This window comes from Dipodomys merriami, unplaced genomic scaffold, assembly GCF_024711535.1.
Source record: "Dipodomys merriami isolate MVZ:Mamm:240054 unplaced genomic scaffold, mDipMer1.0.p SCAF_2, whole genome shotgun sequence".
Lineage (NCBI taxonomy): Eukaryota > Metazoa > Chordata > Mammalia > Rodentia > Heteromyidae > Dipodomys > Dipodomys merriami.
The window spans coordinates 74,952,665-74,965,824 of record NW_027203381.1 but is presented as its reverse complement, the minus strand read 5'-3'; the positions used below and the strand labels follow the sequence as shown (position 1 = coordinate 74,965,824).

General features: G+C 42.2%; 1 protein-coding gene across 1 annotated transcript in view; it reads right to left on the bottom strand.

Annotated features, from left to right (window-relative positions):
- Nucleotides 1-12,594, bottom strand: part of Igsf11 (immunoglobulin superfamily member 11) — a 115,565-nt gene extending 102,971 nt beyond the window's left edge. The window contains exon 1 of the mRNA XM_070030166.1: nt 12,454-12,594. Coding sequence (XP_069886267.1) covers nt 12,454-12,505 — 52 coding nt within the window. The 5' untranslated portion in view covers nt 12,506-12,594. The remainder of the gene's footprint in view (nt 1-12,453) is intronic.
- Nucleotides 12,595-13,160: the final 566 nt, after the last annotated feature.

The window sequence follows — 13,160 nt, the reverse complement described above, 5'->3', positions numbered from 1 at the left end:
AGTCCTTAAGATCTTTGGTTATGTTAATTCCCAGGTTGTTGTTTTTGTTTTTGCTTTTTTTCCGGGCAAATGGAATTGCTTTCCTGGTTTCAGTCTCACTCTTCTCATCATTGGCATACAGAAAAGCTACTTATTTTTGAAGGTTAACTTTATATCCTATACTGTGCCAAAGTTTCAGATCTACTTAAGAAGCTTGGGTGAGGAATCTATGGGGTTCTTTAAATATGGGATTGTGTCATCTGCAAAGGCAGATAGCTTTACTTCTTCTTTCCCTATTTGGATTCCCTTTATGTTTTTCTCTTGCCTTATTGCTCTTGCTAGGAATTCCAGTACTATGTTGAAGTGGCATGGAGAGAGTGAACATCTTTGGTTTCTGATTTCAGAGGGAATGGTTTTAACTTTCACCATTAAGTATAATGCTAGCTGTAGGTTTGTCAGATATAGCCTTTATTATTTTGACAAATGTTCTATGGATTCCTAGCTTCTCCAGAGCTTTGATCATAAAGGGGTGTTGAATCTTGTCAAATGCTTTTTCTGCATCTATTGAGATGATCACGTGATTTTTATCATTCTTGCTACTGTTGATGTCTTGAATTATATTAATTGCCTTGTGAATACTGAACCAGCTTTGTACCCCTGGAATGAATCCTGTTTGATCATAGTGCATGATTTTTTTTGGTTATTTGTTGAATTCAGCTGGCCAGAATTTTCTTGAGACGTTTTGCATCTATGTTCATCAAAGAGATGGGTCTATAGTTCTTTCTTTGATGGGTCCCTATCTGGTTTTGTGGTGAATGGTATGCTGGCTTCATAGAATCAGACTGGTAGTGATCTTTCCTTTTCAATTTTATTGAAGAATTTGAGGAGTATGGTAGTGAGTTCTCCACTGAAGGCTTTATGGAATTTGGCTATAAATCCATCTGGTCCTAGGCTATTCTTGGATGGAAGGTCCTTTATTGTCATTTAATTTCATTAATTGTTATGAGTCTCTTTAGTTGGGTTAAATTTCTTGGTTCAGTTTGGGTATATCAATGTTCTCTAGGAATGCTTTCAGTTCTCAGATTCTCCAATTTGCTTGCGTGAAGGTTTGCAAAGTATTCCCTAATAATGTTCTGAATCTTGCATATTTGTTGTGATGTTTCCATTTTTGTCTGTAATTTTATTAATTTGGGTGTGTTTTGTTTATTTTTGTCAAATTTGCTAAATGTCAATTTTGTTTATTTTTTTCAGAGAACCAACTCGGTTTTGTTAATTATGGTATTTTTTATTCTCTGATTTGTTTTATCTGATTTAGTTTTTATTATTTGTTTCTATCTATTAGGTTAGGGTTTGGTTTGTTCCTATTTTTCAAGGAGCTTGAGTACATCATTAAAGTGTTGATTTGAGTTTTCTCCAATTTCTTGATGTAGGCACTCAGAGCTATAAATTTTCCTCTGAGTACTGGCTTTGCTATGTCCCACAGGAGCTGGTATTTTGTGTGTTCATTTTTATTATTCCATAAACATTTGAATTTCCCTTCTAATCTCCTCAATGACTCACTCATCATTCAGCAATGTGTTGTTCAGTTTCCATAAGTTATAAAGTTTTCTGTGATGGCTTTTGCTGTTGAGCTCTAATTTATTCCATTGCAGTCTGACAGGGTGCAAGAAATAATTTCAATTTTTTTGAATTTGCACAGATTTGCTTTGTGACCTGACATATGATTTTTTGTCAGTTGTAGCCTGAACTCTGGGCCTGGCTGCTGTCCCTCAGCTCTTCAGCTCAAGGCTAGCACTCTACTACTTGAGCCACAGCACCACTTCTGGCTTTCTGGTGGTTTACTGGAGATAAGAGTCTCAGGGACTTTCCTGCCCAGACTGGCTTTGAACATGATCCTCAGATCTCAGCCTCTTGAAGTAGCTAGGATTCAGGCATGAGCCACTAACACTCAGCTACATATGATCTATTTTGTCTTTGGGAGGGTAAAGGGGGCACAGACAAGATGGAACAGAGGGTGTGGTTCTCACCAGACACTATATGGAAAATGAGTTGTACATATTATGGGTAAGGATGGGAGGTAAAAACGGAGAGAGCAAGGTGACATGGTTCAAAAAGAACTGTAATGATGTAAGATTCTGCTTAACAGGACTAACATCATAGGCAGTATGTTTCTTTTTTTTTTTTGACAGTATGTTTCTGACTTATAATTCTTTTAGTCCTCCCAACATGACCTAATCTGTCAACCTCAGAGACTGCCTGGCTTTGTATATAATGTGCTCTTTCAGGAAAATACAGAAAGATAATCTAGAAATGACCACTAATGGCACAAAACCTATCAAAGCCATAAAATCAGATTCGGATATGCCCTAACTGCTCTCATAGATTCCTCTTTAAGAACTGCTACTTCCCAAAGAATAATTTGCAGCTTTTGCACTATTCACCATAGCCAAGTAATGGAAACAGCCCAGATACCTCTCAATGGATGACCAGATTAAGAAAATGCAGTATATATACAGACTAGAATTTTACTCATCCATTAGGAAGAATGGTATTACAAGCATGTGCAAAGAAATGGATGGACCTGGAGAAAATTATGTTAAGTGAAGTAAGTCAGGCCCAGAGAGACAAAGGGTGTGTGTTTTTTCTCATAGGTGGAATTTTTCTCATAGGTGGAATCTCATAGATCTAATTTATAGAAGAACATGTAAACATATACAGGATTATATGCACATATACACAAATATATTAACCGAAGCTTGGTACATGCAAAGGAGAATTCAAACTATGTAATTCCTTAGAAAAACTAACTTACAGTCCAGCAAAATGAATACAATTTTCCTACTACTTTAAAGGTATGGTATGGGGCCAGGGAGAATGGGATAAACAAATGAAGAGAGGAAGCAGGTGAGAATGCAATCATGACAGTCAATGCATATGCTATGAAATTAAGAATGTGGAGATGAGAATGATGAAATCGATCATCCATTGTATTTAGAAACTGATCTGTTGAATGAAACTCCTTGTACAACTACTTAAAGATAAGGAAAAAAGTTTAATTTCATAAAGTTCATTGGCTGCTCATTAACCAATGATAGCTCTAGTAAAACATTCGTATTCATCATGTAACCTAGGAGAAATAAAATGTAAATATATGTGCCTGTCTTAACACACACACACAAAAATAATTATTAAAGACAAGCAGAGAAATGCCATAGAAAGCAAGTAAAGGGCCAGACACCACTGGTCGTATCTATAATCCATTCAGGAGGGTGAGATCAGCAAAGAGCTGTCCCAAGGAGAAGCAAATACTTACACTATGAGATCCAAACTGAATCACAGATCAATATGCTGACTTGAAAAGGAAATCATGACAGATACCAGTTACTCGACTTAGAAATCCAGCAGATACTCCCTCCAAACTGAACAAAGTAAAACTATCACTGCCAAGTTGTTTGCTACCAGTGAATGAAACTGGAGCAAATATTAAAATTTTGCAAAATACATATCTGACAAGGTAAGTTTAGTAAGACTTCTGATGAGATTGATGGAATTAGTAATAAATGTAACTTGTACATTATGTAATATATCTACATTTATAAGATCTACATAATATTTATAATAACCAATGTATAATACTACAAAAAACAAACATGAGCTAAGAATCCACTCAAGGGATTTCAAAAATTCATTTGGAACAATAAAAGACCCCAAATAGCAAAAACAATTCTTACCAGAAAGAACAGTGCTGGAGGAATATCAATTCCAAATTTCAAACTCCACTACAAAGCCATAGTAAGAAAAACAGCTTGGTACTGGCACAAAAACAGACCTGAGGACTAATGGAATAGGACTGAAGACACAGAAATGAACCCACAGACCTATAGCCATCTAATCTTTGACAAGGGAGCTAAAAAAATAGAATGGAAGAAAGCCTTTTCAGTAAATGGTGCTGGCAAAATTGGTTAAACACTTGTAGAAAACTAAAGCTAGATCCATATTTATCACCCTCACCAGAATCAACTCCAAATGGATCAAAGACCTCAAAATAAAAGCAGACACTCTGAAAACATTACAGGACAGAATAGGAGAAACTCTAGGGCTCCTTAGCACAGGCCAAAATTTTCTTAATAGAAACCCAGAAACACAACAAATCAAAGAAAGGCTGGATAAATGGGATTGCATGAAACTGCAGAGCTTCTGCATGGCAAAGGACATAGCTAGCAAGATCAACAGAAAGCCCATGGATTGGAAGAAGATCTTCACTATCCATACAACGGACAAGGGTCTCATATCTAAAATATACTTAGAACTCAAAAAATTAAATCCCCCAACAACAAATCCTCAAAGAAACAACTGCCTGATAAATGAGTGTGCTAAAGACTTAAAGAGAGACTTCTCTGAAGAGGAAATGAGAATGGCCATTAGGCACATAAAAAATGCTAATCTTCTCTAGTCATAAAAGAAACGCAAATCAAAACAACATTGAGATTCTACCTCACACCAGTTAGAATGGCTATAATCAAGAACTCTAATAACAACAGATACTGGGGAGGATGTGGCCAAAAGGGAACCCTACTGCATTGTTGGTGGGAGTGTAAACTTGTTCAACCACTTTGAAAAGCAATATGGAGGTTCCTCAAAAGACTCCACATAGAGCTCCCCTATGACCCAGCAATCCCACTTTTGGGCATTTACCCAAATGATCACAAACAAGATCATACCAAAGCTACCAGCACAACCATGTTTATTGCAGAATTATTCACCATAGCTAAGATATGGAACCAACCCAGTAGATAAGATATGGAACCAACCCTCAGTTGATGATGAATGTATCAAGAAAATGTGATATATATACATATATATATGTATATATATATATATGTATATGAATTCTATGCCTCCATCAGAAAGAATGGCATTACCCCATTTGTTAGGAAATGGAAAGACTTGGAAAAAATTATATTAAGTAAAGTAAGCCAGGCTCGAAGAAACATAGTTTCCCATGGTTTCCCTTACTTGCAATAACTAGTACATGTCTAGGACAAGCAAAAAAGGTCAAAAGCTATGTACATATGACCATATAAGATGATGTTAAATGAAATAAACCCCAAGACAAGGACACAAGTGGTTTTTTCTTTCTTGCTATTGTTTTTAACATACTTATAATGCACTATGTGATTCTTTTGTCTGTTTTGTATGTTCTTCCCCCACAGTATAACCTCTGTTTTCACTGATTCTGGTGTCCTACATCTTGTATATACATTTTCATAATTTGTGGAGAGGAAGGAATATAACAAAATGCTTAATAAGGATACAGGTTGACCCATTGCAACAATGAGATGTACAAGACACTATGTTGAAAAGGAACTTTACAGTTGGGGGAGGGGGAGGAGTTACGGAGGTGGGAAGGGAAGGGATGGTAGGGGAAAATCAAAGGAGGGGGTAACAATGCTCAATAGGAAATGTACTCATTAACCTACTCATGTAACTGTAACTCCTCTGTACAGCATTTTTACAATAAAAATATAGATGGAGGGAATGGGAAGGTGGCTCAGTGGTAGAGCACTTGCCTTGCATGCATGAGGCCCTGGGTTCGATTCCTCAGCACCACATAAGCAAAAAGAAAAAAGCCAGAAGTGGCGCTGTGGCTCAAGTGGTAGAGCGCTAGCCTTGAGCTGAAGAGCTGAGGGACAGTGCCCAGGCCCAGAGTTCAGGCCCCATGACCGGACCCAAAAAAAAAAAAAAAAAAAAACCCACCCCAAGATCCAAAATACAGAACATAATAACTTATGCAGGTCCCTAGGCATTCATAAACAGTGAGACCAGAGGAGGATACTCTTAGGAAAAGAACAGAAAGGCAAAATGCCTATGTGCATCTGATCATACAAAAGAATATTCATTGAAATAAGCTCCAGGAAATGGAAACGAACTTCCTTTTTGTTTTGTTTGTTCATTTATATGACTTTGAAAGTATAAGGAGAGGCACAGAAAGGGTGCAGCAGTGGTAGTCGCTGGACACTATGTTGAAAATGAACTGTACAACTTGTGTGTGGGGGTGGGAGGAAAACTTGGAGAGCGAAGAAAGGGTTGATATTGTCTAAATGTACTCTTCACCTGACTTGTATAACTGTAACCCCTCTTTACATCACCTTTATACTAACAATTTTAAAAAATCTTTAAAAATCCCAGCCCACTAAAAGAAGATTATTACCTATTTTAAACTGTTTCACTTTCAATTGCTAGTATGGCAAAAATAGACATGGTCCACATAAACTATGGTCCTCAATACTAGTTAAGGACAGAAGTTTGAGAATCTCGGCAATACACTACTATGGTGTTTTCCACATGCTCTGAATGCTATCCTGGCCAACAAAAGCTAACATGGCCATCTGTGTTTACACATGGGCAATTCGCATAAATGGACTAGACTTCAAACTTTCTTAAACAACAAAAGCCAAAAATGCTAGCATAGTATGAATATGTTAACATCACAAGAAATGATGCTTACAGCCACTGCAGGCTCGTCTTCTGCCATGTGCTCTGTGTTCTGGCAAAGGGTGCGTGACCCATGGGAGCTGACAGAAGTTGTGTAACTGACAATGATGAACTTGGTCCAAAGAAACAAAGAATTAGCATCCTGATCCATGTTTGATGTTTGATGTTACTTAAGCAGCTCTAGCACATGGCTGAGGAATCTGTTATGAGTGGCAATTGACTTCTGACATTTTATGGGAACATAAACAATACTGCCGACTGAGATGATGGTCCATTAGAGTATGAATCACGCTGGCATAAACTATGAATGGGCTTAAACAGGCTTCGGGAGAAGGGAAGGGAAGGGAAGGGAAAAACAGCAACCTTTCCCTATCAGGAAGAGGATATGATGCCCACCCCCCTAGGGGGATGACTTGTTAATACTCATCTTTCTAAAAGAACATCCCCCAAAATGATGTGTGTGGAGTGAGAGTGTTACGTTACCAGGGCAGGAAAGGCTGTTAAATGCTTCTCGTATACTTCTTATTGGGTGCCCATAACTGTCTGTTTGCATTGGTAACTGTGTATAGACTGTGAACGTTTTAAATACTAAATAGCCTTTTGGAGAGAAAGGTTTCTCAGCCCTTTAAACAATGCTCTCTATTCTTGGAAGAATGGTCTGAGACCAAGAACATCCCAGACTTGGAAATGGGAAACTTACAACAAACTGCTGTAAGTGTGAGACTGTTTTTCCTTTTTTTTTTTTTTTTTTCCTGTATAGAGCAAAACATTCAGAATTCCTTAGGGAAATTATTTTTTTTCAAAATGGACGGCTTCAAAGTTTTCAAAAACAGGTAAGCCAAGAATCAATTTTCAAAAGTCTGTGTTATACTTTCAAATGGAATTCCAAATGACATACAGAATTTAAAAAAAAAAAACTGAGATTGGATGTCTACCACTTCTTTCACACAAAAAAAATTATTACAAAGTTCGATGCAGTTGTAGCTAACAAAGTCATTCCAATTCCTAAAGAAAATTACGACAAAAAAAGTATATTTTCTTTTAAAAAGAAAAGCAATGTTCTTTTCAGGCACATGCATCAATATATCGACCATATCACTAAAACATTTGTTCACAAGTAAGAAACATATGCATACACACTGGAGAGAGAGAATGATTAAGTGACTTCATGGAATGAGAGGAAATATACTGCCTCACGATGCCCACATTCCCCATTCCTCATCATGCCAGCTTCCAGGAAGATGTCTGGTCTGCCTGCTTGGCTACGGGTTGTTAGTAGCCGTTACTGTTGTTTCTTAATCTCAACCTGAAGTAGATAGGGTGACTTGGAATGGCTACAACTCTTAGCTTCCACAAATCTACTACTACCAGCAAAAGAACATGACATCCTCTCAACAGGACAAGAGGAAGGTTAGACTCAATGAGAATGCAGGAGATAAAAAGTCCTTGGGAACAGTGGGTGTTGGGCAAAAGGGGAGAAAGGTTCTCTAAATGAGGACCTTGTTGTGTTTCCACTGCTGTGGTCATCAGCAGACTTTGGTCAAATTTAAATTTCTTCTCAATATTGGACTAATGAGTCATTTAAGGCTGGCCTAGAAGTGGCCCCCTGACTTCACAAGCATCACATTGTGTTAGTATCTATCAGTGGCATTCAGTGAATAGAGGCGGCACAGATAGTCCCACAGGCCTACTACACTTTAACCACCCTAACCCGAAATCTTCACCTGCTGTGAGTCATGACCACGGTTAACCCTAATCCTCTGAAAATTCTCCCAAAGAACCCATGTAGTACAAGGTTTTCCTGAACTCAGTGCTTGTAGGATGTAAACTTATTTACCAATGCTTTTCTTAGTATGTCCTGAATAATGTGTTTATCTTTCTCTGAAGATTCAAAAAGTTTAAATGTTAAATGTAGACAAACCAGTAAGAAACATCTTCAAAAGTCTCTATGGAATAGTCTTTGCTATATTTTAGTGTACACTTCTGTTTTATAAATGTGATATTTTTAGTGACATTGGTTAAATAGAATTCTTCCTATAGTGGGTGAATGGGCCAGAGCTGTACCACTTAGAACCTATATAGTACCTAATAAGGACCTGGAAAAACTAAATCTATCATTTGCAAATTAGTAAACATGTTTTCTCTCTCCAATTTCACAGGTCTACAACATAAAACAGATTACAAATGCAAACCACCCCTGGAGCCTCCTTAGACACAGAAGTCAAGTACAAAGGGAATCAACAGACCTAAAACTTTCACAGGAGATTTAGTAACATAGGCTTAATAAGACCAAGTCAGATGGCTTTTGAATGCCACCCAGGAACTGACAACCGCTCTAAATGAAACCAGTGACTCGCAAAAGTATGATCCAGAGAGGATTTCCCCATCATCCAGATGGTGAGGTGAAGGTCAAGTGCCTGTCAGTCTCCTCAACTAAAGCAGAAGGTGAGGTGAAGTGCTACCACAAGTAAGAAACCAGAAGTCTGGCAATCCTATTTCCAAAGGCCAGAGAATGCTTCTAGGCAGAGATATGCTGTTGCTCTCAAGCCAGGTGACATCAAATGGGCCTTTGTTCTGTATGAATTTGTCATACATGAGACTTTCCTTGGGAGGTAATACATTGCCCAACTTCGTCCAGCTCTGCAAGTGTTGCAGCGTGGGTTCCATTTGTTGCAACACCCACTGCCACGGAAGAACCCTGCACCCCCCACACCACCCTGCTCGACGCCAGATCACATGGTGTAAGTACGAAGATTCAAATGAGAATTTCATTATAGATGTTTTCCACTATCCAAGTGTGAGGACACATTGGAAAATGTGCCACTTACTTTTCCCCGGAGCGGAGGGGGAAGAGGAGCCAAAACAAGTTACCGTCACGTCGTTACTCTGGGCCTGATGACAGTTCTAAGCTTAATAGTCTTAAAGAACTGAGTGGTTTAGTATTTAAATTGCTTCCTAAACAGATGTTGAATAAATTCAACTTCTCTAAAATTCTCATAGAGTCGTCACCTTTCTTGTGAGTCAAACCACATTTTTTGCTTCCAAAATGGTCACCTAATTAAATTTAGAGTGGACAAATATAACTTGACAATACATTTTTTTTTCATAATGTGAAGATTTAAGAGATTCAGGGCTGAAGGCATGACTCAGGGTACAGGGCACCTGCCTAGCAAGCATGAGGCCCTGAATTTTATTCTCAGTAGGATTACTAAAAGAAAAAAAAATAGGATTCAAGGTACAGCTCAAGTCATAGAGTGCCATTCACTAGCAAGTAAGCGGGGAGGAGGGGAGTGTAGTTGTGTAGTTAAGACCCTGAGTTCAAGTCCCAGTATCTGCACATACACACAAAAAATTCTGTAAAATTACCTGCTTCAAAGAATCACAACTAGAAGAAATATTTTAGATATTTCTTACTCATTGTAGCACTACACTGAAGTGAACTCTTCCATTAAATTCCCTTAAAAGTTACTCCACAGAGGTTTTACAAAAATAAATGAAATTTTTGCCATGCATTTTGTGTTTTACTTCATGGGCTCTGTTTCACCCTGGTGCTTTCTTCCTGTCACTGCTACCTGTTCCCTGTGCCCCTCTTTGCAGTGGAATTCTGAGACCTGCATAGCAGTTCAATCAAACCAGTTTTAACGTTGCCTGGTTCAAGAACTCAGGGCAGTCAGTGCCCAGGATCCTCCTGGAGACAGACACTCGGTCACAGGCAGGCACGCAGGAAGTTCATCCTTTTTCCCTCCCATCATGTGGAAAGCCAACACTGGAGTCTTTCCCAAGGCACTCTAAATAAAACTTGAACCCAGCATTCAAAACTGTGTACTAGCTTGCCCTAAACCCCTTGTCCTGCCTTTTCTCCCTGTAAACCTCGGCTCCAGCAGTTGGAGGCTCACCCTTTCAAGAATATGCCCTGCCCGGCGCCAGTGGCTCACACCTGTAATCCTAGCTACTCAGGAGGCTGAGATTTGAGGATCATGGTTCAAAGCCAGCCCAGGCAGGAAAGTCCCTGAGACTCTTATCTCCAATAAACCACTAGAAAACCGGAAGTGGAGCTGTGGCTCAAGTGGTAGAGCACTCGCCTTGAGCTGAAGAGATGAGGGACAGTGCCCAGGCCCAGAATTCAAGCCCCACGATGGACAAAAAGGAAAGAAAGAAAGAAAGAAAGAAAGAAAGAAAGAAAGAAAGAAAGAAAGAAAGAAAGAAAGAAAGAAAGAAAGAAAGAAAGAAAGAAAGAAAGAAAGATGCCCCTAGCTGGCTCAGGTGGCTCACACCTTTATTCCTAGCTACTCAGGATGCTGAGAACTGAGGATCATGGTGTGAAGCCAGGCTGGGAAAAAAGAGTCTGTGAAACTCTTATCTCCTATTAACCACCAAATGGCCAGAAGTAGAGCTGTGGCCTAGGTGGTTAAGGGTTCAATCCTTGGGCAAAAAAGCTAAGAAACAGTGCCCAGGCCTTGAGTTCAAGCCCCAGTACTCACCGAAAGAAAGAAAAAGAATAAAAGAAAGAGAGAGGAAGAGAAAGAAAGAAAGAAGAAAAAGAAAGAATATGTCCCTGCACTTTTCCCTTCACATTCTTCCTTCCTTCAGGCTCCTGTTTCCTGGGATTCTAAAGCCCAGCCACTCTCATCTGGCCAACTCGAAGTCTAGATCAAAAGTCACCTTTCCCCTGAAATCTTAACTATTACAACAGCACCTTGTATAATATATATATACACATACAGGTGTATACACACATATATCTTACACCATAAATTATGCATGCTTATAGACTTTTTTCCTGCATCTTTATAACTTGCAGCTACCCTCCCCGCTCCACACCCAACGCACAAGACGGTCGCTTGAAAATATTTGCTGGACAAATGAACACATTTTGGAGATTGAAAATAGGCTCTACAGAATAAGTTGTCACAAAGACTGTTATGTCCTTGGAAATCTTTTTCTTTTTTTTTTTTTTTAAAAAAAGCATTTTAACATTGCTTTAAGTCCAGTTCTGCTTAACGCAGAAAGAAATCAGAGGAGCTTGTAAAGATGATTCTGCGAATTAGTTCAACTCTGTAAAAGTACCTCCTCCTAATGCAAAGGTGAACTATCCACAGAACGAGAGCAGCGTGTGTTACCGAACATAAAAGACATACAAGACATAAAAATACAGATCTGAACGCAGATCTTTAAAAGAAAACAATCGGATCTTCTTAGGATAATACTTTCAGTTACATGCATGGTCTTACTTCACACTGGAAAGAAAGAGCAGAGAGAAACCGCGGCCTGCTCAGAGCAGTCCCAGGACAAGATGAGTTGGCCACCACCAGTTCGCTCGCCGGGGGGCCATGGATGTGACTTCTTCCTCAGCTGCCTACCTACAATCGCAGGTCACCAGGAGCTGGCATCAAGGGGCCTGGCCAGCCTTCGCCCGCTCCTTCCCTCCACCTAAGCCGGCTGAGTGGGTTCAGGGTCGGCTGAGGCCCTGAACCTGAACGGAGACCTGAGGGTGTCTCCGGAGCCACAGACACTCCGGAAAAACCATGCAAAACCCCGCGTGTGACTCCACACCTCCCACCCTTCCGCACTCGTTGAGACTAACGGTGACTAGCTCTCCAGACCAGCTCCACCCCAGCTTTTCCAACCATGACCTCCGTCGGGGTGAGGGTAAAAGATGCCAGGTAAAGTTTCCCCGGCGCCAGGAAGTGAGGGAAAGCAACTCCAAGCCGGGCTGGTGACGGGACCGGTAAAAATCCGGGAGTTCGTTAACCCGGGGGACCCCCCCCCCAACCCGATCCCCCCCGCGCGCGCGGGCCCGGGACGGAGCGGTGGGAAGGCGCCGCGCGTCCGGTTACCTGCGCGGCGGGCGGGGGCCGGGGCCGCAGGTGGGCGCGGGAGCCCCCCGGCCCTGGCGGGGTGCACGGCCCCGCAGGGGTAAAGGGGGACCAGGGAGGGGGGAGTCCCCGGCCGCCGGGGCTCCGCGCCGCCACTACTCACCGTGCAGCGAGAGCAGCAGCAGGGGGCCCAGAGGGCAACCCCGAGAAGTCATCCCGGGGCCGCAGGAAGCGCGCCCGCCGCCGCCCGCCGGGCGCCGGGTCACCGCCGCGGGGACGCAGCCGGGGGCCAGGCGCTGTCCCGGACAGCAGGGTCCGGCCGGACCCGCCGGCCGAGCGCGGACCTCGGGACGCGCGGGAGCGCCACGGGCTGTGCCGCCGCCGCACCGCCGCCGGCCGCCCCGAGCCGCGCCTCGGCCGCCCTGCGCCTCCGCGCAGCCCAACTCCCCCTCCCCGACCCCAACTCCGGGTCCGCTCAGCTCCGGCCGCGACGGGGCGCCGCGCCGCACCGCCCCGCGCCGCGCCGCGCCGCGCCGCCCACTCGCGCGCCCCGTCTCCCGGGCAACCGCGGCGGCTCCCGGGCGCCTCCTGGCGGCCGCCTGCGGAGCGCAGCGCGCGGCGGGTGCCGCTGCCACCTGGGTGCCCCTCTCCCCACACCCAAGCTCTGTCTGTCTGTGACTGTGTGTCCTGTGGTGTCTGTCCGTACTGGGACTTGAACTCAGGGCCCGTGTGCTGTCCCTGAGCTTCTTTGGTTCATGGATAGAACTCTACCGCTTGAGCCACAGTTCCACTTGCAGCTTTTTATTTTCTTGCCCAGGCTGGCTTCAAACCATGATCCTCAGATCTCAGCCTCCTGTGTAGCTAGGGATG